At 41.9% G+C, this 26425-nt stretch overlaps 2 protein-coding genes across 2 annotated transcripts; one reads left to right on the top strand and one right to left on the bottom strand.

Annotated features, from left to right (window-relative positions):
- Positions 1 to 8018: 8018 nt before the first annotated feature.
- LOC103677257 (zinc finger protein 548-like) lies at positions 8019 to 16528 on the bottom strand. Its single transcript, XM_040634378.1, has 3 exons — positions 15785 to 16528; positions 12311 to 12645; positions 8019 to 10963 (listed from the first exon to the last, which is right to left on the bottom strand). The coding sequence occupies exons 1-3, from the start codon at positions 15815 to 15817 to the stop codon at positions 9277 to 9279; spliced, it is 2055 nt and encodes a 684-aa protein (XP_040490312.1). The 5' UTR covers positions 15818 to 16528; the 3' UTR covers positions 8019 to 9276.
- Positions 16529 to 23956: 7428 nt separating this feature from the next.
- LOC103677299 (vomeronasal type-1 receptor 1-like) lies at positions 23957 to 24910 on the top strand. Its single transcript, XM_008706571.2, has one exon. It carries the CDS (start codon positions 23972 to 23974, stop codon positions 24908 to 24910), a length of 939 nt encoding a protein of 312 aa, XP_008704793.1. The 5' UTR covers positions 23957 to 23971.
- The last annotated feature ends 1515 nt before the right edge of the window (positions 24911 to 26425 follow it).

Genomic DNA, 26425 nt, shown 5'->3' with positions numbered 1-26425 from the left:
AGCTCCTTTCTGTATTCTGGGTGTGGGCACCCACTTTGTGCAGGTGATAACCGGAGTTGACACTGCGGGGACAAGTGAGGACCAGTCACTCATGCAGAGAGACAGGTTAAAACAATTCAACACAAAAGTAGAGAAAGTGCCAAAAAGAGGAGATGAGAAAAAGCTTGGTGAGGTGGAAGGAGATCAAGTAGTCAGAAAAGGGCAAGGAGGGCGGCGTAAGAGGAATACAAGGAGCAGAAGTGTGAACACAAATGACAGCGCCAAGTGAGGCTCAGGTCTCTGATCTCACTTTTCTATGTACACTCACTACAGGGGGGAACCTCAACCAGACTCAGGTCTGATGAATTTTCTCTGTACTTACAACTCCAAAGTTTACATCTATATATCACATTTCCCCCAGGAACTGACCCATACTTCTATTCACCTACTCAGCATGTCCAGATGGGCTTGAATCTGCTGTCCCCGGTAGTCACCATCTTGGTTCATAACAGCTCCATTCCTAGTTCCTCAGAACACCAACCTGGAGGCCACCCTTTAACCATGTTCTCTCTTGTCCTTCACAGTATTCATGAGCAACTCATGTGCTACTTAATCTCATAGGACAAAAAAAAAAATCTATATCTCCCTACTAAATATGTTAATAGCTGATCCAGCTACCATCTCCTCACCCCTGATTTTTTGGAGTTATCTCTCAATGATCCCCCTACTTTCCTTGTTCATATACGGTCTAATCTTTAAATAGTAGCCGGAATGACTAATCTTTCCCAAGTAAAATCATGTCACTTCCCTTTCCAAACCTTTCAATGCTTGCTTCTTTACAAATTAAAACCTCAATTCTTCCAGTAGGTTTAAAGGACAAACATGACCATGTCTTGGCCCAACTCTATGAACTTTCCTCCTACAGGGAGGGCTTGCTGCCTATTCCCTTCAAGTCACTGGCCACACATAAGGACAGAAGTCAAACATCTACTGGCTATTTCAATTCACCATATGTTATGAGCCAAACCCATTCACCTCTGGTGGGTGAATTTTAGGCAACTGATTTTAAGTACCTTTCCATTACTTCATAAAATAACTCACAACTGCAACCCTCTGACACCCACTTCCACAAACAAATTTCAGGCTAAAATGCTGTATTTATTACAGTATTTATGTGTTTTTCAAACTTTTAACATGTGTAAAACTGTGCTATGGCATTTATTAGGAATCTATCTTCTTTTTTTATGTTTTACTGATTACATTTTGAGGATCTCAATAAGCCCTGTGATTTTTACTCTGGACATAGCTTGGTGGTTTTCAGGAACACATACATTCCATTATAGCACAACTGACTCTGTGGACTTTCCTCCAGAATATATTCTTAAGCAAAAAGCTATGGTCTAGAACAGACACGAACACACAGACACACACGCCCTGTACAGCTAGAGGAATCTGTTTGAGATCAGTAGATAGTATCAATGCCAATATCACTGCTGTGATATTATAATACGGTCTTGGAGAAACTGGGTAAAGCACACACAGGATCTCTCTGTAACAGTTCTTACAACTGCATGTAACTTGCCAATTTGCACATTAAATATTTCAATTAAAGAATCCAAGGGATACATACAACACAAAAATCCCTGCAAAGTATCTTAATTCCTTTACTTACCATGTCGTGGTAAAATCAATTGGTATTGATACGTTTAAAAAATAAGGCTAATAATTAAAATTTGGTACAAATAACACTAAAATGAGGTAATTTTAAGGAAAATGGAAGCAAAAGTTAAAACTCTATTAAACTATGAAGATAAGAAATAAATAACAGCAGAGACAAAGTATAGCCCAGGATAATATATATAAACATATTTTTACAATATAAATATTGTATTTAACATAATTCTAATATAAATATTTTGGTAATATTCCTAACATTCCCTAGTTATAACAGAATTATAAAAATAAAAGTCAAGGGAAATTAAGACAATGGGTACTACCATTTTATAATGAAAATTAAAAAAAAATAGAAAAGTCAGGGACAAAGAACAAGAAGCATCTAAAAAAATCACACACATAATGTATATGGATATATTTTTACTGATAAATATAAATTACCAACTTATTAAGAAACTATTTATTGGGGTGCCTGGGTGGTGCAGGTGGTTAAGCGTCTGACTCTTGGTTTTGGCTCAGGTGGTGATCTCAGAGTTGTGAGATCAAGTCCTGCCTTGGGCTCTATGCTCAGCACAAAGTCTGCTTAAGATTCTCTCTCCCTCTGCTCCTCCCTGCCCATGCTCTCTCTCTCTAAAATAAATAAATAAATCTTTTTTAAAAAAGAAACCATTTATTTAACATATGGTATTTAAATATCTGTACCATTAGTTCAAAAAATAGAGGTAAATTTGACCTCACTATTAAAACATTTTATTTATTTATTTATTTATTTATTTATTTATTTATTTGAGAGAGAGAACACAGCTGGGGAGGGGGCAGAATGAGAGGGAGAAGCAGGCTCCCACTGAGCCAGTAGCCCAACACGGGGCTCAATCTCAGGACCTTGGGATCATGACCCGAGCCAAAGGCAGATGCTTAACCTATTGAGCCACCTAGGCGCCCCTAGAATTGGAAAGTTCTAATATTCTTTTCCAAAGTAGTTAATTTTGGATTACGAGAATGCTTACACTTTTTTTTAAAAGGTTTTATTTATTTGACAGAAAGACTGACAGCCAGCGAGAGAGGGAACACAGGCAGGGGGAGTGGGAGAGGAAGAAGCAGGCTTCCGCTGAGTGGGGAGCCTGATGCAGGGCTCGATCCCAGGGACCTGGAATCGGGCCCTGAGCCGAAGGCAGACGCTTAACAACTGAGCCACTCAGGCTCCCCAAGAATACCTACATTTCTTTTTGTATTCTTTAGTTGTTCCCACCATCATAAACAGATTGGAAAATTCAAGTCATTCACGTTTTAGGGAAGAAAACTGAATCTTGCTGTGATGTATGATAAACATACAACAACCTGCGGGGATAGGCCTTCTGGCTGGTGGAAGCACTGATCCACTAGCAATGAGCATGTGCTTTCCATGGACTGAAATCAGGACACCTGATAAGGGAACACACAGAAGGAATCCACTCAGCATTATGTCAAGCAGACAGGAATTGTCAAAAATCTTACTATTTGTATGAATATTTACATAAAATGGACATCTGTATGGAGGGATCCTCAACTGTGATTGTTCCTTCCCTGGGCTGGGAACTTCATACCGTAGGAGGGGAGTAGTGCATCAACGTCATTATTTGATTTAACTTTATAGATATGTATGTCATTTCAAAATATTCGGAGTATACATTATAATTTCTAAAATACTATTTAAGGGTGAAGTAAAAAAAAAAAAAACCAGGATATCACTAATATAATGAAAAGTTCACAGAGCCAGAACAATGAAGCAAAACAAGGGATAAAGAAAAGAACCAGAAATCATCTTCGATAGGAGTCAAAAGATGCAGCTAAACAACAAAAACATAAGTCAGTAGAATTTACTGTGGGCATTTCAAAGTGCATAAACCCAAGAGCCTGATAATGACTTTGCAGAGGTTATGGACTACTCCAGCCCCTAAAGACCGGTGATTCACAGGCAGTAATGACTCATAATTTCCCCTGATCACAGACGTTCTGTGGAAACACAGGAAGGATCTAAGTTAAATGCCTCCTGCTGTCGGAGTGGAGTGTGGACCATTTCTTCCAAGAGTGACTGGTCTGAATTTTTATTTTATTTAAAAAGAATGATATGGGGGGGGGTGCCTGGGTGGCCCAGTCAGTTAAGCGTCTGCCTTCACCTCAGCTTATGATCCCAGGGTCCTGGGATTGAGCCTCACATCAAGCTCCCTGCTCAGCTGGGACCCTGCTTCTCCCTCTCCCTCTGCCACTCCCCCTGCTTGTGTTCTCGCTCTCTTGTCAAATGAATAAATAAAATCTTAAAAAAAAAAAAAGAATTATATGGGACATGTGGTTAAGTTGAAACCACACTAAAGCAAAGAGATGATTACTAGATGAAAAACTGATCCATTTTTAGAGATATAGGAATGGAAGCCAAGGCCCCAGGACAGTAGAATGTTGAATACTATGAGAATGAGAACATCCAGGCACTTTCCAAATCTGGATAAATGTCAGGGTAACATTTGTATTCAGGGATTTTAGGTCCTAATTATTCTGTTTTCCATACATCACAATCTCTTTGTTATATTCATCTGTTTTAAAAAAGATTTTATTTGTCAGAGAGAGAGAGCATAAGCAGGGGGAGCTGCGGGCAGAGCAGGCAGAGGGAGAAGCAGGCTCCCCGCTGAGCAAGGAGCCCGAAGCAGGACTCGATCCCAGGACCCCAGGATCATGACCTGAACCGAAGGCAGACGATTAACTAACTGAGCCACCCAGGCGTCCCTATTATGTTCATCTTTACTAAGACTTAACATCTTATAACATGGAGATAAATGAGCCTTTCAGTGGTCTAAGAGATGTGGTTAAAAGCCTTCCACCAAGGATATTTAGAGACACGTTAGAAGACTCCATTTAGCACAACATACCCCTGCTCAAAACAAAACAGAACCTCCAAACAACATGCACATACACACCAACAGCAGATATCACACAGACGTTAGGTGTCTACTCCAGAGTGGGAGATCACCTTCTTTATGTTGTTACTCACAACATACTTGAAGCCTTTAGAGTGAATGCTGCTCTGGTGACTGTTTCAAGAGAAGCAAGTGAGAGATTTCAAAACAATATACCTGAGGAGACGGGAGACGTCAGGCAGCCCTGAGGCAATTTGACAAGACTGGTGACAAGCCTCTGGTTTTCTCAGCAAATGTTTTTATGTCTTGCCTATTTGTGTTTGGTCTTATCTATCTATCTATCTATCTATCTATCTATCTATCTATCTATCTATCATCTATTGTGGGTTTTTTTTTTTTAATTCCAACCTCAGGAAGACAAATTTATTTTAAGAATAGTTAATCCATGGGGCGCCTGGGTGGCGCAGTTGTTAAGCGTCTGCCTTCGGCTCAGGGCTTGATCCCGGTGTTCTGGGATCGAGCCCCACATCAGGCTCCTCCGCTGGGAGCCTGCTTCTTCCTCTCCCACTCCCCCTGCTTGTGTTCCCTCTCTCGCTGGCTGTCTCTCTCTGTCAAATAAATAAATAAAATCTTAAAAAAAAGAATAGTTACTCCTGGGTTTCCTGAGATAAACATTTTCTAAGAATTGGATACCTGAAAAGAAGAGCTATTTCCCAAATTCTGTTTGCTCCCAGGACAGGACTGCCATGGCAGCATCTGTGCAAGGGGGATGTATACACTGAGACAAAGTTCTGGAATTCCATGTTCTCATTTGCTTGCTGGGAAATGATTATCATTTCACCTATAAGTGCAGTGACAGTGTCTGCATGGGGAGAAAAGATTAACTGAAAAACGTTTCAGATTGAGCAAACCAATAAAAGCTATTAAAAGTCTTAGTAAGATATCCATTAGGAGTAGCACAAACTGAAATAAACAATCAAAATCCAAAAGAATGTGAGGAAAGGAATCTGAGATCTAATAAGGGAGGGACAGAAGCCAATCAAACGTCTATTGGGGCTTCTTAGAGTATTTGAAGGTTTTTTGCAAAATAGGATTTCTTGCCATTCCTGAAAACATTGACGTTGGTGAAACTGAAGGAAAAGATACTGTGGATGGAATTAGAAAGTATATCCAGAGTTGGGCAAATAAATGTTAAATGTGCTTTGTCATTTTGTTCAACATTTTAAAACATCAATTATGGGGGCCCCTGGGTGGTGTAGTCACTTAAGCCTCCAACTCTTGGTTTCAGTCAGGTCATGATCTCAGGGTCATGAGATCGAGTTGTGAGTTGGGCTCTGCGCTAAGCAGAGTCTGCTTGGGTTTCTCTCTCTCCCTCTGCCCCTCCCCCCTGCTCGCTCTCTCTAAAATAACTAAATAAATCTTAAAAAACACACACATCAATTATGTACCTCATGTGTTTTGGGCACATTTCTAGGAATATGGAATATAACAGTGCACAAAATGTAAAAAGAAATTTCCCTCCTGGAACTTACTCCATAGTTGATGGAAAAGGCAATACGCAATTCATAAATTATATTAAGTTACATAGTGTAATAGAAGGTGATGGGTCCTAATGAAAGAACAGCGAATGGGTGATGAAGAAGTCAGGAGTCTGGGATGGGCTGAGGCAGTAAACTGGGTATCTATATTTGGACTCGTACTGGAGACGACAACACAGGAAGTATTTTAGGTGGTTTATTTCTTCCTTGCCAACTGTTACACATCCATCATCTTGCCTTACTGAATGAAACTGGAACTCCAGGATAACTGAATAAGAGAAAGGAGCAGCTATCTTCCCATTGTTTTAATCTCATAGGAAAATTTTAATAATGGATAATAAGGTATATATTTTTAAGAGTTCTTTGTAGACATCATTTGTAAGATTAAGGAGGATTGCTTCTATCCTTACTTTATTATCTCTTTCAATGTAACAATACTGAACAATTGGCAAATTGAAATTTGATGTAAATATTACCATTTATAATATCATCAGATGTAGAAAATACTTGGAGATATTTAAGATATGTGAGGCCTATAAAAAGAAAACTAAAAAACTGCTAAGAGGAGTGCCTGGCTGGCTCAGTCAGTACAGCACGTGACTCTTAATCACAGGTTTGTGGGTTCAAGCCCCACATTGGGTGTAGAGATGACTTTAAAATAAAATCTTTTAAAAAACATTGTGAACAAAATTTCAATAAAATCTAAATAAAAGGAAACATATCATGTTTATGGATTGGGACACTCAGTATTTCTTCTAAATTGAAGATTAAATGCAATCCTAAACAAAATCCTTGTAGGCTTTTTTGTGATATAGAAATTGACAAGCGGATTCTATTTTTTTTTCTTGTATTTTTAATTTAAATTCAATTAATTAACATATAATGTATTGCTTTCAAAGGTAGAGGTCAGTGACTCATCAATCTTATATAATACCTAATGCTCATTACATCATGTGCCCTCCTTAATGTCCATCACCCAGTTATCCCATCTCCCCATCCCCCTTCCCTCCAGCAACCCTCAGTTTGTCTCCTGTGATTAAGAGTCTCTTATGGTTTGTCTCCTCTTTGATTTCATCTTGTTTTATTTTTTCCTCTCTTACCCTATGATCCTCTGCTCTGCTTCTTAAATTCCACAGATCAGTGAAATCATATAATTATCTTTCTCTGACTGACTTATTTCGCTTAGCATAATACCCTCTAGTTCCACCCACATTGTTGCAAATGGCAAGATTTCATTTTTGATGGCTGAGTAGTATTCCATTGTATAAATACACTACATCTTTATCCATTCATCTGACAAGTAGATTCTAAAATTCATATGTAAAGGTGAAGGACCAAGAATGACTATTACAACTTTGAAAAAGAAGACAGTCGTAGGGGTACATAACCTTGATTTTAAGACATATCACAAAAACAAATTATTCAACACATGAAAGTATATAATAGATAAATGCAACAGAAGAGAGTCCAGAAATAAACATACACAGAAATGATTGACCTTCAATGAGGATACAAAAGCCAATTCAAGGGAGAAAGAATAATCTTTTAAATCAATATGGCAGCAGCTTTCAGGTATCCATGTTTTTACCTTTTTTTTTTTTTTTAAAGTAATCTGTATGCCCAAGGTGGGGACCAAACTCATGACCCCAAGATCAAGAGTCACATGTTCTACTGACTGAACCAGCCAGGTGCCCCGGGTATCTTTTTTTTTTTTTTTTTTTTTTTTTTTTTTTTTTTTAAGAATGTCCAAAAATTAACTGAGAAAGGCACACATACATCAGTTAAAAAAAACTATGGGGCGCCTGGGTGGCTCAGTCATTAAGCATCTGCCTTCAGCTCAGGGCATGATCCCAGCATTCTGGGATCGAGCCCCACATCGGGCTCCTCCGCTGGGAGCCTGCTTCTTCCTCTCCCACTCCCCCTGCTTGTGTTCCCTCTCTTGCTGGCTGGCTCTCTCTCTGTCAAATAAATAAATAAAATCTTTTAAAAAAAAAAACTAAAAAAAAACTTACAGACAGAAACATAGGAAAAATTATGGCTTTATATTTGGCAAACTTTTTTTTCCACACAAACATTTCTTATATACAAGATCAAAAGGATATTCAGTGAAAGAATGGACAAATTAGACTACATTGAAATTTTAAAATTTTTCACAAGAAAAGTGGTCGAAAAGACAAAACCAAGATTGGAAGAATATATTGACAAATATTTAAAATAGAAGACTTTTATCAATAATCCATGGACAAATGTCAAAACCCAGTAATTAAGATGACAAATCACATGAATTTCAAAAGATATGATGGCTGTAAATTGGCACATGAAAAAACATCTAAACACCACATCATTAGGGAAATACAAATTAAAATCACAAGGTTCCATTATACACCTATTATACCACTGAAATAAGGAAGCCTGACCATACCAGGAGTGAGTAAGGATATAAGGAAACTGGAACTCTGGTTCTGGTTTTTCTGGTGAGAATGTAAACTGATACCACCATGAGATTATCCCTTAATAAGTTAGACATTCACCTACACTATGACACAGGAATGCACTGCTACATATTAATCACAAAGCCCTGCAGTCTTTCCCGGGATGCCTTAGGAAGCAATGCAAATGAAGCCAAAATAGGAATAAGAAATATTTTCTGACTCACACTGTGCCTCTGACATGACACTGTAACTCACAAAAGCTGTTCACCCCTTCACACTGGCAAACCACAATTCTATGCTAAACCCACCCCCGAAGTGCACATGGCCTCCAAACTTCGATGTGGCTTAAACAATAAGGTATTTGTCTACTACCAAGGACCTTCTCTACTGTGAACTTTCTGGTGCCTGATGAAGCAATATCTTCTACCGAAGTACTTTCCACATTTGCTGCACAAAAAAGCTTTTCTCCAGTGTGGACTTTGTGGTGCTGAACAAGTCTATCCTTGAGGTTGAAGCCTTCCCACATTCATTATACTCAAAGGTTCCTTCCTTCAGTTTGGATTCTCTGTGCTCAAGATTTCTTTTGTAAATGGAGGACATCCCACATTCATTACACTTATTCAAGGCCTCTCTCCATCATGAACTTTTTAGTGTTGAATGTTGAATGGACCAGCAATCAATGTCTAAAGAATTTCCCACATTTACTACATTCATATGGCTTTTCTCCAGGGTGAACTCTCTGGTGCTCATTGAATTCAAACCTCTCTATGAAAGTTTTCCCACACTTGCTGCATTCATAAAACTTTTCTCCGATGTGGATTCTCTGGTGCAAATCTTTTTTTGTGGATGAAAGATTTCCACATTTACCACGCTGAGATGGCCTTCTCCAGTGTGAACTTTCTGGTGTTTAAGGAGAGTGGAGCTGTGTCTGAAGAACTTCCCACACTGGCTGCACTCATAAGGCTTTTCTCCAGTGTGGATTCTCTGGTGCTCAAGAAGTCTGCTTTTGTAGACAAAGGACTTTTCACATTCACTGCATGTATAAAGTCTTTCTCCAGTGTGGATTCTCTGGTGTTCAAGAAGTCTCTTTTTATAGATGAAAGACTTCCCACATTCACTGCACTTATGAGGCCTTTCTCCAGTGTGAACTTTCCAGTGATGATTTAGGCTAGATTTGTGTCTCAAGAACTTCCCACATTTGTTACACTCATAAGGCTTTTCTCCAGTATGGATTCTCTGGTGCTCAAGAAGTAATCTTTTGTAGAAGAAGGACTTGGAACATTCGTTGCACTTATAAGGCCTTTCTTCAGTGTGGATCCTCTGGTGCTCAAGAAGTCTCCTTTTATGAATGAAGGACTTCCCACATTCACTGCATTTATAAGGCCTTTCTCTAGTGTGAACTTTCCAGTGATGAATAAGACTGGGTCTGTGTCTGAAGAATTTCCCACATTCATTACACTCATGAGGCTTTCCTCCAGTGTGGATTCTCTGGTGCCTTAGAAGTATTCTTTTGTAGAAGAAAGACTTCCCACATTCATTGCACTTATAAAGCCTTTCTCCAGTGTGGATTCTCTGGTGCTCAAGAAGTCTCTTTTTATAGATGAAAGACTTCCCACATTCACTGCACTTATAAGGCCTTTCTCTAGTATGGATTCTCTGGTGCTCCAGAAGTCTGCTTTTATAGATGAAGGACTTCCCGCATTCACTGCACTTATGAGGCCTTTCTCCAGTGTGAACTTTCCAGTGTTGATTAAGACTAGATTTGTACTTAAAGAACTTCCCACATTTGCTACACTCATGAGGCTTTCCTCCAGTGTGGATTCTCTGGTGTTCAAGAAGTCTTTTTTTGGAGACGAAGGACTTTTCACATTGACTGCACTTATGAAGGCTTTCTCCAGTGTGAGCACTCTGCTGCTCCGTGAATTTAACCTTTTTGGCGCAGGCTTGCTCACGTGTGCTGTGCTGCCCTCGCAGAGTGTGAGAAACTGCCGTGCCCCTCCTGCCTCTGTGTGGATGCTCTCTGCTGGGGATGACCTGGTGCTGGAGAAGGCCCACGCTGCCCAGGGAATCATCCTCAGCCTCTCCACAGGTGAAAATATTGTCTGACACGAGGATTTTGCTCTTCGCGAACAAAGCCCCATTCTCCTCCCTTCCAAGGTCCTTCTCTCCATGGTTCTGCTTCTGGTGCTGGTATAAATATGAACTAAATGAGCACAGTTGCCCACAAGGCCCACAAGTGTATGGTTTCAGCCCAGCACACGTTCTTTCGTGCTCAGCCAGGCACATGATGTCTTTCTCCGCTGGGACACACACATTGCAGGAATGGGCCTTTGGGATAGACAGGCCTGGATCTGGAGTACTGGCCTGTGACACTNNNTCCACAAAAACACATTGCTCAGAAAGAGCTTCCTCAGCCTTTACCCCATGCCACCAACCTGAGATCAGAAAAATGCTGGTGAAGTTTATTATAGATTTTGGTGACTTATAGACTTAAGTCTATAAGACTTAAGACTTATACTTATAGACTTATTATAGACTTTATTATAGACAACCCATTAAAATGTGTGCAGGGCAAAACCAGGACTGAGTCCATGGGTTTGTTTTCAGGACAAGGGAGCCAGGATCAGGTGAAGGAAGGGGACACTGTGTAGCACTAGGCCTCTGATGATTACAGAACAGTGTGTGGGGGGACACAGGCCTCACAACTAGCAAGAAAGTAAGACACAGCTGTGCCAGCAGGAGGTCTGGTACAACTTTCTCCTCTGCCTGGGGTACTCAGCAGGACCTTGTCTGCTGGTGACAAGCGTGTGCTGTGTAGAATGTGTGTCCCACCCCAGGAAAAGGCAATTGCCTTTTGGCTGGTGGTCAACCATTTAGGGCCATGTGCACATCTCAGGACACACAGAGTGTAGGCTAATGTTGCAGAACATTGTGGAGACAGAAAAGGGGAAAGATGTGAGGGACATAGATGTAGGGGACAGCCAGGGACCAGAAGTCACAGCAGAAATGACAAGTGGGCAAAATGTAAAAGATGGGGAGGAAGGATTGAAATGAGGTATGGCCATGAGCCTTGGCACTAAAATAGTAGTGAGCAAGGGACAGTTTCCTTTTTTTTTTTTTTTTTTAAGATTTTATTTATTTATTTGACAGAGATAGAGACAGCCAGCGAGAGAGGGAACACAAGCAGAGGGAGTGGGAGAGGAAGAAGCAGGCTCATAGCAGAGGAGCCTGATGTGGGGCTCGATCCCAGAACGCCGGGATCACGCCCTGAGCGGAAGGCAGACGCTTAACCGCAGTGCCACCCAGGCGCCCCAAGGGACAGTTTCCTGGTATGATTTATTCTCAGTCCTGAAATCATGTCTTCCCACTGCTCCTACTCACCAGGCCCAGGATCCCATTAATCCCCATTCCTATGGTTGGAGAGGCGTCTGAGCTATCAGGCACCCAGGGTTCTCCTCTACCCCTCAGCTCAACCTAGGCAATTTTTTGGGACCTAGCAGATTGAAGTCCTCAGGAGAAAACAGGGCAGCTAAGTGGACGACACTGGCCCAGAGTGACCCAACCACTGAGAGACTACAGGAAAGAAGTTTATTACTAGGAGGATTTTGAAGACGGTCTTGCAAAAATAATTTAGGGTTGCCTGAAATTCTGACTATGTTAGTGTCTCTAATTCCCAAGACAGGCAGTACACAAAACAGAAGGGGGCAGAAACTGTGACACAGATCTTCCACAAATGGGAACAATCAACAAAGTAAGGAGGGGCAAAGCTAATCAGCATGGATCAGGCAGGTTCAAGACTCAGAACCAAAACCCTTCTGTGAGAGGCTTCAAGGCAGAACATGTTGGGGTTTCATAAAGCCCAGGCCCAGCAAACACAACATCTGTGCCAAGAAAGCAGGGAAGGAAGCAGTGCCCATGGCCCAGCTCTGGGAGGGACAGAGATCCTTGGAAAAAGAAAAAAAAGCAGAGGCTCATATAAGGCAATGTGTGGGAATGAGGGTCCTTACCCAGGGAGGCCATCAGTGCCAAGTTCTCCAGCATCACGGTGCGGTACAGGTGTCTCTGAGCCTCGTCAAGGAGCCCCCACTCCTCCTGGGAGAAGTACACAGCCACATCCTCAAATGTCACATGGCCCTGTCACGATGAGGGCAGAGCATTGCATAAGCAGCCTCTCTGACCAAGACCCCCAGGCTATGGCCCTGCCCCCCAGCTCCCCAACTCAGAGGAGATACCAGGTCCTGCTCCACTGGTACCCACTCTTCCTCATGTCAAACTCCTCACTGTTGCCAATCCTCAGTAAGAACAGATGGGGGAGAGGCAGTCTTACCTATGTTCTAGGCTGGTGTAGAGAGTCCCTGCCACTCTCTTCACAGTTAACTCTCCTGGGATCACCCAGATCATGCCCCATATGTCTCTTATGTTCAGCCTTCTGGCTTAAACCTGAGTACAAGGACGCTAAGTGCATCCTCACACTCCCTCCACATTTGCACAGTACAACGGGACCACTCCTCTCTTGCACGCCAGACCACGACCACTCACCCACAACACCACTGCCACCTCTGGTCCATGTCACAGGCACCTCTCCAGCTCCTCCACAAGCCACTCTGCACGTGGCACCCAGGCAGGGCTTGCCAAATACAACAGGATCCAGGGGTACCCCAGGCCTCTGATGGACCCTCCTGCCAGAGGCAGCCCCAGCACTGCTCTGAGGACCGCCCCACCAGGCCCGGCTCCTTGTTCCATCTTTAGCCACCCTAGCCTGTGCAGGAGTCAGACCATCTAAGCCCTCCTCCTCAGTGTTGCTTGTGCTGTCCCCACACAAGTCACACCTTTCCTCTCTCCACCTCCTCTCATTCAAAACCCAGCCCTACTTCTCCTATCGCAGCCAAGAGACTCTCAGCTGACCTCCTTTTCTCTTAAGCTAATCTGTCATCCCGTCTGACACACTTCAGGTTCCACAAGAGCTGTCACAAAACTGAACCTGGGGAGGGAAAAAAGTACCACGCCTTACACAGTGTCATCTGATCTCCATTACTGTTGTGCCTTTCAATAAATCTTGCATCCAGCCCCTGGGAATCCTGTGCCACCACCTGGACTCCCATCTGAAGCCTGTTCCCTTATACCCCCCACCCCAACACACACACTCATCGTCACTGTACTTCCTCATGTCTTAGTGATGACAGCCATCCCTATCTAGGTGCCCAAGCAAGTGAGCCAGTCCATGGAGAATATCCTCCCCATCCTTCCCCTATAATGGTATTGCCACCATGATCAGCAGGCTGCACCCTCTTAAATGTGACATGGTCTACATGCCTGCCACCGCTGACGGATGTCTTCAAACCTGAACCCCTTCCCTGAAATCCAGATGCTTGTTTCTAGATGCCCACTTGCCACCTCCACTCAGAGGTCCCGGCAATACCTCAGACATAACATGGCGAAAACCTAACTCCTGATAGTTCTGCTGTTAAGTACTCCTGCTATGGACTTTCCATCTCAGCAACAGCACTTCCACACTTCCAGCTGAAGCCAAATATCCTGGAGTAATCCCAGATTCTTTCTCACGCTGTACAGCAGAAAATCATTTCTACTTACAAAATAGCCTAGAAACAAAACAGTCTTCTCCAACTATGGAGCCAGTGCTATGATCCGGCTACCATTAACCTTCACCAAGACTGCAGCTTCCACTGGGGTCTCCCTGCCTCCACCCTGACCCTCACAATCTGTCCTCCACTCTGCAGGCAGAGTAGCTTTAGACCTGAGTCAGATCACTTCCCTTCTCTGCTCCAAACCTTCCATGGACCCACTAAGCTCAGCAGACCCAATTCCTCAAGCTGTTACTTGAGGACTGACTCTTGCCCCTCAATCTCTGTTCCCAGCAGATTTAATGTAGTCCTGCAGTTCACTGAACACTCCCATGTGGACATCCTGGTTCTTGTGCCAGGAAACCTTTCATCGCTTCACCTTATCGACTAGAGAAATGGGACACCGCAACACAACTTCTGACTTTGACTAAGGACCCTGCACCTAAGATGACCCCAGGGCCCAGAACAAAGGGCCTGAGTATGTCACTATCTCTTTTATCTGTGTGCCAGGACCATGGGGATGGGGAACAGGGCCAGTGAGCACAACCTCCCAGCACTTCTATTATTTCAATGTGTTCACCATCTTGGAGGCTCCCTGAATCTCACTGCTCAACAGATTTTATACCTCCAGCTCCTCTCCCATCTGGGAGGTGGGGGGTAGCTAAAAGTTGAAACATCTTTTTTTTTTTTTTTAACATTTTATTTTCAAGTAATCTCTATACCCAACGTGGGGCACAAACTTACGGCCCCAAGATCAATAGCCTCATGCTCTTCCATCTGAGACAGACAGGCACCCAAAAAGTTTAAACTTCTAATCACCTGGTCTTTCTGGTGAACAGCCCTAACGTGAGGCTATCTAGGAGCCCCACCCCAAATCACCTCATTAGAATAAACTCCTGTGTGATAAAAGGGGACAGTTCTGATACCAAAAACCACGCCTAACATCCAGGAAATTCCAACGGTTTTAGAAGATCTATGGCAAAAGTCCATGACACTGAGCCAGCTTCCGCTGAATCCAGACCAGAGATTCCATCTGCCTGTATGTCACCTCTACTTTGGGAGCTCAGAAAGAGTCTGTCCAAAATCCAACTCCTAGGCTCTTGCTGAAACCTGCTCCTCACACCAGTTTCCTCGTCTCAGAGCGTCCAGATACTCAGGCAAAAGAAAGACTGGATAGTCTTTCATTCTGTCCTTTTTGCTTACAGCCACACCCGCTGCAGCAGGAAATCCTCCCGGTTTTATCTTTAAGATTTACCAGGAATCTTATTACTTGTATTCCAGAAACCAGCATTATTGTTTCGAGTCTTTTGCTGCAGTCTCCCCCGCTCCCCAATCCCGTTCTACCCTGAGCAGCCTTTCAAAGACTGTAAAACTCCAACCCAGCCCGCGTCCCTCTTCCATTCACAACCGTCCAAGTCCCCTGGAGCCCTCACCCAGACCGCCCAGGGGCTCCCTGCAGAGGGAAGTCGGACCCCCGCTCTCCCGAAGGCTGCCGGCTCACGCGCGCCCCCACGGCTTCTCACGCGCTGGTCCCTTCCACACGCATCCCACTGGCTGCCAGAAATGGGGCCCCCACCCACGAACGCCCCAGATTCTGGGGACCTGGGCGGGGACTGCAGTGCCCTGAGCAGGAGACCCCCACCCCCTTGGGGTTCGGGCCACAAGAGGGTCCAGAGAACACAAGCTCTCACCTGAGCCGGGTACTCCAGCCCGGCTGTCACCATAGTAACCTACGGGTTCAACGGGGCGAGGGGACACGTGATAATGGCGGAGATGGGCAGGAGGCCCCGAAAGCGGCTCCCCGCAGCCGCGCTCACACCGAACCTCAGACCCGCTCCCGTGCAGAGGCCACGTTTCTTCTTTCGCTCCTCTAGGTTCTAGTTCCCTCCGCAGGACACAGGGACTAGGAGCGTAGGATCAGAAGCATTGCCTCCACGAGGAACAGGCGGGAAGCCCACCCCTTGGCCTTTCGCCCTCTTGGAGACGCCCAGTGTGCGCCCTCATTGGTCAGAGTGATTCGGAAGCTGGGCGCACAGTCTTCTGGGTAACGTAGTTCGTCTAATCCCTGGCTTGCTGTGGGGTTAAGAGCCTCTCCCGCTCGCCCGCACATTGAGGGCCGGGTGGCCCCAGTGAGAGGACAAATTAAAAATACATCAAATTAGAGTCAGAAAAACCTGTTAGCGTTAAAATAAAACTGCCAGTTATTTAACCAGCCAAAGATGGGCTTATTTGGGAATAAAAGAGAATTGGAATCCAGGACGAACAAACTACTGCAAAACCGTAGGCAGTCGAAGGACAAGGAAAGGTACCCACTTTTACGGAGAAAAAAAGTAAGTTGGGAAGGCTGTTATAAAGAAAATCCATTGGAGGGGCGCCTGGGTGGCACAGAGGTTAAGCGTCTGCCTTCGGCTCAGGGCGTGATCTGGCGTTATGGGATCGAGCCCCACATCAGGCTCTTCTGCTATGAGCCTGCTTCTTCCTCTCCCACTCCCCCTGCTTGTGTTCCCTCTCTCGCTGGCTGTCTCTATCTCTGTCGAATAAATAAATAAAATCTTTAAAAAAAAAAAATCCATTGGAGTAAACTGGGAGTTGGAAGTAGAGTGGCTTCTCATTGGCTGAGTTGTTGAGTTGGGGGATAAGGAAAGTTTTCTTTCTCCAGCTGGGCTAGTAAAGTAGCATGCGTCTGCTAGGTCAAGTGTATCCCTTCTTTGGGTCTGCAATTGAGTGTAAGTGGTAGTGCTAAGAGCTCCCCTTGCCGGAACCTCCTCACTACATTTTAGTGGGGTTTCAGTTATTAATTTTCATACATTGTGTGTGTAGAAGGTGAATTCACTTAGCTGTAAATCAGCAGATATGATTTAAGAGAGATCTTAGTGACTGAATGCGGATTGGTTTAGAAAGATCCTCCACTGGTGAAGCAGGGTTACCCGTCTGGGCTAGGACGGGGGAAAGGGGCAGGGGAGGGAGTGTCAGATTGTGTAGCCACCTGACATTTATACATAATTGATTTCCTAAAAAACTTACAGTGAAATTTATAATTTTTAAATTTACATTTTTATAATTTTTAAAACACCACTTAATATTGAAAAGAGAAATTTGGAAGATAACTAATAGAATAAAAACATGTAGGGGTGCCTGGGTGGCTCAGTCGTTAAGCGTCTGCCTTCGGCTCAGGGCGTGATCCCAGAGTCCTGGGATCAAGCCCCACATCAGCCTTCTCCTCTGGGAGCCTGCTTCTTCCTCTCCCACTCCCCCTGCCTGTGTTCCCTCTCTTGCTGGCTGTCTCTCTCTGTCAAATAAATAAATAAAATCTTAAAAAAAAAAAAAGAATAAAAACATGTAACATAGAGGTGCCTGGGTGGCTCAGTCAGTTAAGCATTCAACTCTTGATCTCAGCTCAGGTCTTGATTTCAGAGTTGTGAATTTAAGCTGCCTGTTGGGCTCTGAGCTGGGCATGGGGCCTACTTAAAAAAAAAAAAAAAGAATTTAATGGACCTAGGACAGTGAAGTAAACTAACAAAAAGGGAAAGATTTGTGATCTTTTGGAAGAGACACCATAAAATAAATTTAAATCTTGTTTAAAAATAAATTTAAATATAAAACACTGGGGCGCCTGGGTGGCTCAGTCATTAAGCATCTGCCTTTGGCTCAGGTCATGATCCTGGGGTCCTGGGATAAGCCCCACATCGGGCTCCCTCCTCAGTGGAAAGCCTGCTTCTCCCGCTCCGACTCCCCCTGCTTGTGTTCCCTCTCTCACTGTGTCTCTCTCTGTCAAATAAATAAAAATCTTAAAAAAAAAAGGTTCAAAAAGGAAGGAAATTTCTAAGTTTAAAGAATTTGGGGAAATCTCTCACCTTGGGTCTTACAAAAATACATGCAAGTTTTTTTAAACATATTTTTGAATCATAATTGAGTCCAGTTCTTTCTGACAGAAAGAAAATCACCTGGAAAGATCCTATGGAGCCTCAGGGGACTGAGAGAAATCCCGTGTGTTTAGATTGTCACGAGGTGGGGAGAGCAGCAGACTACGAAATGAGGAAAGGATGGTGATGGAGGGTTCTGCAAAATGGTAGCCCTGCAGTCCCAGGACAGCTCAGCCCAGCCGTCTGTCACAGATTTGGTGCGAACCAAGCTCATTTTTCCTTACAGCGCAGCAATGCCCCTTCAAGTTCTGCCTCCACGTCCTCGATTGGAAGTTGGTTCGTGCCCCTTTTCCTTCCTTCACTGCCTACCGAAAACCTTTAGCAGAATAGCTTCCTCTAAAAAGAATTGCTTTAGCAACATCTCAGAAATGTTAATGTGCATTTACTTTGCAGAAGGTAGTGTTAATTTACTTGGACTGGAAAACTTCAGTCTCATATCTGGGAACTCTGGGTATCTGGCTCTGAGTCCTTGTTGAGATAGGGTGGTGGGATTTATTATGTGCTGTTTAAAGTCCAAAAATCCCGTGGGGCACCCAAGGCGGGTTTGTTTACGGACAGTTTTCAAAAATCTTAAAAAAAATAGTCTTAACAAAAAAGTTCAAAAGACAGCATAACAAGGTATATGGTAATGAAACTCTAGATGGCTTGCAGTGAAATCATCATTCAAGGTAGGGATTTATGGATGAAAATTACGTTGCCTCACTCTTACCCAAATGTATTATTGTAATGGGTGTAATATCTAAATGTGGAATTCTCTTACTGAAATTATTTTGGAAAAGAACGACATGAAAATTGCAAAAAGACAAAAAGCTAACATTAACTTAGTGCCTTATGAGAGGCTGAGATCTAGAGAATATTATACCTTCGCTTTACCTGCAGATGGCTATAGTGGTGAAGCTATTTGTCTACAGATACCTTCTCATCTGCTTGAAGCCAAAAGTCCAGGACTGACCCCAATGTACTTAACATGCATATGATCTGGATTCATCTATATAATGTGCCTCTGATACTAACAGATTAAAATGTGAAATAATTCTAGTATTGTTTAGTTTTTGATACCCATTTTTGATGGGTATAGCTATATCTATTTCAAAGAACCCTTTTAGGAGGTAATGTGCAGGAACTGTTGCCTCCTAACCACAGCGAAAATGCTGTGGGTTCTGACCACAGAACCACAGATCTCTGTGGAGTTTATAACCAAGGGGAGAAAGCCATTGAAAAAGGGGCCCAGATACACTAGATAAAATTCTCTGTGTGTCTGGCTTGCGATAGTATGTGCCCTAATGGTTATAGCCCATGTTTTGTGGATGGAGGACAAGAACCAAGGAAAACACTACTTGCCAAATAGTGTCAGAGACTTTGTGGGCTCATATGCTTAGTAATAATAGCCCCAGTGGCCACAGTGTGTACTTATGAGAAACTCATTGGCATATGCAAATTGCAATAGAATTAGGGGTGACTACTTCCCATATGACATCCTAGGGACATTGAGCATTTTAGGGCCCATAAAATGTACTCAGATATCACCTCAGCAATAAGCAGGCTATGGCAGGGGTGCCTGGGTGGCTCAGTCCATTAAGGGTCAGTCTCTTGGTTTCAGCTCAGGTCACGATCTCAAAGTTATGGGATTGAGCCCCCTGCCGGTCCCCAAGCTCAGCATGGAGTTTGCTTGAGATTCTCTCCTTCTCCCTCTGCCCCTCCTCCTGCTCATGTTCTCGCTCTCTCTGTCTCTCTCTGTCTCTCTCTCTAAAATAGATAAATAAAATCTTAAAAACAAAAAAAAGCAGCCTATGGCAAAAATAGATGTGGTGGCCAAACCATCATTGGCTCTGAAAGAGCCCTATGTGAAACTGTCATGGGTCTAGCTGGCCTGAGATAACCAGAATCTGTCTTTACTGAAGAGAGAGATACTGAGGAAAAATATTCATTGGCCATACTGACCACACGGAAGGTGTGTGTTTTCCAGGAAGAAGAGAAAATATTTGTTATCTTCCGTGGGGCTGCTGTAACAAATCCCGCAAACTAGGTGGCTCAAAATAGAAGAAATTTGTTCTCTCCAGTTCAAACAATCGGAAGTCTGAAATCAAGAGGTTGGCAGGGTAGGTTCCTTCTGGAGGCTCTGAGGAGACTGTTCCATGCCTCTCACCTAGCTTCTGGTGGTTTCCAGAAATCCTTGGCTTGTAGATTCATCTCTCCAGCTTCTGCATACATTTTCATGTGGCCTCTTCCCTTGCGTTTCTGAGCATATCAAATCTCTTCTCCTTTCTCTTATGAGGACATCAATTATTGGACTTAGGGCCCACTGTAAATACAAAATGATCTCTTCCCAAGATCCTAAATTAAATTATATCTACAAAGACCCTGTTGTCAAATAAGTCACTTCCCAGGTATCTGGTATTAAAATTTGGACATAATCTTTCAAAGGACACTATTTAACCCTGTTAACAGATGGTGAGCAGCTTGAACAGATAATACAGCTTTAGAGAAATGGATAAAACAAATTCTTCAGATAGTAAGACAGCACACTAGGGAACACAAATAAAAAGAGCATTCACGCTGACCCAAAAGGAACAGTTATATTTGCTTCTCCAGATTGAAGCAAAAGTAGGTTAAGAACAATAGCCTGGAATCTTGTCAGCTGAAACAGCCAGGTACCAAGCAACTGGGGACCACTTATAAAGCCCAAAGCCTAAAATTACTCATACTAACCAATACTAAACTGTTCACCTGGCCTGCCTTGCCTGTCCCCCAGAAACCCAAATAAAGGTAGTACCCTAAACCTTCCCCTTGCTTCTGTCTTTTACTTCCTGACCACCCTGGTGTCTTTCCCATGTGGCCCTTTGTGACATGCCTCCTGTTTCTAGAACATGTGAGTATCATAAACTTTGTTTTCCTGAGACCCTCCTCTGTCTCCTCTTGTGACCACACCTGATTGCCCATTTCTTAAAAGAATACAAAATAATGAGGAAAATAATTTTTATACATTTTCAAAGAATCCTTCCTCTAATAACTTACATTTATACCAGAAAAATAGTAACTTTTGTGTAGGGGGATAAGAGGGACAAAGTGAAAAATTACCATCACCAATAATGGGAAAACAGACATTACTATGCCTCCTAATATAACACATTGAGGGCAAAGCAATACTTCTGTGGTGTCCTTGCCACAAAAATGCCAAAACTCAATTAATCATTAAGAAACCTATGACACACTAGCTGAGGTAAATTTTACAAAATAATTGGCATTTACTTTTTAGAAACAACAAGAAAAAAACACTCCTGAAGAGTGAGAAACTGTTTCTGATCAATAGAAAATAAAAGCAAATGAGAAATAAATGCAATTCTTGATACTGGACTTGGCTCTGGACTGAAAAAAAATAGTTGTAAAGGGCATTAATAAAACAATTGGCATAATTTAAATATGGCCTGTAAATTAAATAATATTATTATATCAATATTAAATTACTTGGTTTTGAATACTGAACTAGGTTATGTAGGATAATGTCAATTTATATAGGAAATATACACCAAAGTGTTCTTTGGCCAAGGGGTACAATGTTCCCAACATACTTTCAAGGTGTTCAAAAAACTATATATATATATATGTGTGTTCAAAAATAACACATATGTTCAGAAATTATATATATACATATGTATACACATACACAAACATGCATATAAGAGTATAAGACAGAAAAATCTTCTTTAATCTTATAAATAACATCTTTAATCTTTAATTTTATAAATAACAAAAATACTGTTACAAATATCATAGCTCATGGCCCATTATTAAAATATTCCCATAAGATTAAAACAAAAGGAGGATGGCTGCTCTTTGCACTCTTAATCAACATTTTTCTAAAGATCCTATTTTGTGCAATAAGGCAAGAAGATAAATATGTAACAATTGGAAAGGAAGAAATAAACGTGTCTTCCTGCATCATGTAAACTATTTCCTCAAATGTCATCTTCACTATGAGTACAAGTATTGACAGCCAATCACAACTTTAACCCATCTCGAATTCCTGATCTTTTTATCACCTGTACTCTGCTCTTCTTGTTTCTATAGGACCCATCACCTTCTAAAGTACTATGTGACTTAGTATCACAGATGCATTGTTTGTTGTCTTTTCCATCAACTACAGAGTAAATTCCAGGATTTCTATTTATATTTTGTGCACTGATATATGCCGTACGCCTAGAAATGTGCCTGAAACCCATAAACTACACAATAAATATTTGTTAAAATACTGAACAAATAATCACACCATAATACCCTATTTATTCATACAACTCCAGATACACTTTCTCCCTCCACCCACACTGCTTTTTCCTTCAATTTCACTGCCTTCAGCACTCTCAGGAATGGGAAAGAATTTTCTTCCGTAAATAGAGCCCTCAAACTAAGGCATTTGATCAACCTCTTTCTCTCACTGATTAGATAAAATGGTACTTTTTCACATTCCACTAGAATTAAATTATTTCAAAAGTAGATTCTCCCCATCTGTTTCTGCCACTCTTTTTTAAACAACATTTTTTAAGGTTTTATTTATTTGTTTTAGAGAGAGATCACACAAGCTGGGGGGAGGGGCTGGGGGAGAAGGAGAAGCAGACTCCCTGCTGAGCATGCATCCTGGTGCAAGGCTTGGTCCCAGGACCCCGAGATCATGACCTGAGCCGAAGTGAGACACTTAACTTACTGAGCCACACAGGTGCCCCTCTGCCACTCTTAATGGATATCCTATTAGCACTTTTAATAGCTTTCAGAAGTTTTCACAATCTGAGATAATTTTTTAGTTATTTTGGGAATAATTAGAATTAATCTCTACTCCCCATGCAGACACTGTCACTGCACTTACAGGTGAAATGATAATCACTTCCTGGCAAGCAGATGAGATCACAGACCAAACCTTTATCTCTGGCATACATATCCTATTGAGACACTTCACAGATGCTGTGGCGGCAGTCCTTGTCCTGGGAGCAAATCTAAACTGTGTAAATAGCTTTTCTTTTCAGGTAAGTATCACATTCTTAGAAAATACTTATCTTAGGAAATCCAAGATTATTCTTTTTAAAATTGGCCTTTTGAGCTGGTAAGGGGGGAAGTCTTAGGTAGATGATAGATACACAGACACATAAATGATAGGTAGACAGACAGCAGATAGAAAGATGATAGATAAAAATAGATAGATAGATTAGGTAAGAAGACCAAACACATACAAACAGGAAAGACATTTGTTGAGGAAACCACAGGCATGTCACCAGTCTTGTCAAACCGCCTCAGGGCACCAATAAGCAGATACAAAATTTGCTTTATGTTTCCTAATTTCTCAATCATGTTGGAAAAAAGATTGATACAATACTGACTGGCTCAGTATACAAAGGTCTCCTGTCTTCATCCCCACAGCTGCTGAGCCCTCATTCAATCACCCAGAAACTTATAGATGGACACTGAGGTTATTTCTTTTATTTGTTTGTTTTTGTTCTTTTGGCAGAGTTATTTTTCTCTTTCTTTCTTCCTTCTATTTTAATGGATTTTATTTTTTCATTGAAATGTATTTGACAAAGAACATCATTGTGCAAGTTAATGTGTACAACATGTCAATTTGATACATTTATATATTGTAATATGATTGCCATTGTAGTGATAATTAGCACCTCTATCTTGTTACATAATTATCCTTTCATTTTAGTTATTGGAATAATTAAGTTATAGTCTCTTAGCAAGTTTTATGATTATCAGAGGCTATTTCTAATCCAGTTTGTCAGTGGATTGCCTTTTGCACACACACACACACACAAAGCATAAAATGTTAATATCCACTAAAAGTGAGAAAATAAGTTTTAGGATAAATGCTGAAAAGTACTCTGCATAGTGTTGACAAGGCATTTATTTTTGCTTTTTTCCTCTCATTCTTCTGACTTCAATTAAAATCAGCCCCTAGATATTGATGCAATGGGTTCTGGCAAATTGGAATTGGGGATTATCTTCGTCACTCAGACTGGAGTTGGGATCCTAGGAAATTCATTCCTTTTTTGTCTTTATACTTTCTCTTTGGTCACTGGACACAAGTTGAGACCTACAGACTTAATTCTCAACCAACTGGTCCTAGCCAACTCCATGGTCCTTTTTTCCAAAGGGATCCCTCAAACAATGGTGGCTTTTGGATCCCAGTATTTCCTGGATGATGCTGCCTGTAAACTTATCTTTTATTATTACAGAGTGAGCACTGGGGTTTCCTTCAGCACTATCTGTCTCCTCAATGGCTACCAGGTTATTAAACTGAACCCTAGTATTTGTAGGTGGATGGAGCTCAAGATTAGATCCCCAAAGTTCATTGGCTTCTGCTGTTTTCTCTGCTGGATCCTACATCTATCGATAAATTCATTTATTCCTGTAATAGTGAATGGTCCATCAAATAGCAAAAACCTTAGTGTCAAAACTAATGGATACTGTTCCTGGAATGGGGTATTGAGGTTTAACATATTATATACAGTCATATATTTTTCCCTTGACTTTATGAGTTTGGGCTTCTTGGTGTGGGCTAGTAGCTCCATGATCTCCACCCTGCTCAGGCACAAACAGCAAGTACAGCACATTCGCAACAACAGCCGTGCCCCCAGAATGTCCCATGAGGCCAGAGCCACACGCACCATCTTCGTCCTGGTGAGCTCCTTTGTTACTTTTTATTCAATCTATGCTATTTTGACTGTTTGGATGACTGTGGTTGCAAATCCAGGCCAGTGGAAAGTGAACAGCACTGTGCTCCTCTCGTCATGTTTTCCAGCACTCAGCCCCTTCGTGCTCATGGTCAAAGACACTCGAGTCTCTCAGTTCTGCTTTGTCTGTAGGGCAAGGACAAATTGTTTTCCCAATGTGGTTACAGTGATATGAGTCTGTTTTAATAGCATTTAATCATTCATTTAAACATTTGTTAACATTCTATTAACTACTGTGTGATAGGAAATTATGATGTCATGGCAAATAAGGCCAGGAAAAGCCCATTGTCTTATAACAGAGATAAAAAGGAACACCACATACTGAAGTATACAAAGATTACTCACTCTGTGTTAGGATCTTCAAAGGAGAAGTTTAGAAAATTTTGAAATAGTGTAAAAGAGGGGCGCCTGATTGGCTCAGTCGGCTAAGAATTTTGACTGTTTGGATGACTGTGGTTGCAAATCCAGGCCAGTGGAAAGTGAACAGCACAGGCCAGTGGAAAGTGAACAGCTAAGAATCTGACTTCAGCTCAGGTCATGCTATTGGGGTCCTGGGATCAAGCCCTGCACATGGGGCTCCCCGCTCAGTGGGGAGTCTGCTTCTCCTTCTCCCTCTCTCTCTGCCCCTCCCCCCACTCATGCTCTCTCTCTTTCAAATAAATAAACAAAATCTTTTTTAAAAAGTTCAAAAAGAGGGGCGCCTGGGTGGCTCAGTCATTAAGCGTCTGCCTTTGGCTCAGGTCATGATCCCAGGGTCCTGGGATCGAGCCCCGCATCGGGCTCCCTGCTCAGCGGGAAGCCTGCTTCTCCCTCTCTCACTCCCCCTGCTTGTGTTCCCTCTCTCACTGTGTCTCTCTCTGTCAAATAAATAAAAATCTTAAAAAAAAAGTTCAAAAAGGAAGGAAATTTTTAAGTTTAAAGAATTTGGGGAAATCTCTCACTTTGGGTCTTACAAAAATACATGCAAGGTTTTTTTAACATATTTTTGAATCATAATTGAGTCCAGTTCTTTCTGACAGAAAGAAAATCACCTGGAAAGATCCTATGGAGCCTCGGGGGACTGAGAGAAATCCTGTGTGTTTAGATTGTCACGAGGTGGGGAGAGCAGCAGACTACGAATAAGAAAAGGATGGTGATGGAGGGTTCTGGGTGAACACTTAGGACAGGCCAAGAAAGCTGAACATTTGTTTAAAAAAAAAAATAACAGGTCAGAATAGGAGTTCAAACTATGGGTAAAAATGTCAGCTCTCCTAATTTAAAATTATAAAATATTTAATTTTAAATTTACTTGCTTAATCAATAACTCTTTAAATATTAATACAGTTTAAATTGCATCAAAAAGAATAAAATACCTAGGAATACGTAAAACCAAGGAGGTGAAAGACCTGTACACTGAAACCTATAAGACAATGATGAAAGAAATTGAAGTAATTAATGAAAGAAATTGCCATGTCTACTGATATTCCATCTCTTATCTGAAATCATTTCATGGTGTCTATTCCCAGTGATTCCCAGTTCTTCCCTTTTTCCTTTCTCTTATTTTTTGCTTTTTTTTAGTTCTATCATATATTTTTATTGTACTTAGTGACTTCATAAATTTAGTCTTGTTAGTGTTAAATTAAAATGACTTTTTTCTATAAATATTTTGAATTGACTCATCTATATACAGAGTTAAAGTGAATATTCATAC

Source organism: Ursus maritimus, unplaced genomic scaffold (genome assembly GCF_017311325.1).
Source record: "Ursus maritimus isolate PB19 unplaced genomic scaffold, ASM1731132v1 scaffold_19, whole genome shotgun sequence".
NCBI lineage: Eukaryota > Metazoa > Chordata > Mammalia > Carnivora > Ursidae > Ursus > Ursus maritimus.
Note: the sequence above shows the minus strand (reverse complement) of the source record. Positions and strands in the feature narration are given on the sequence as shown.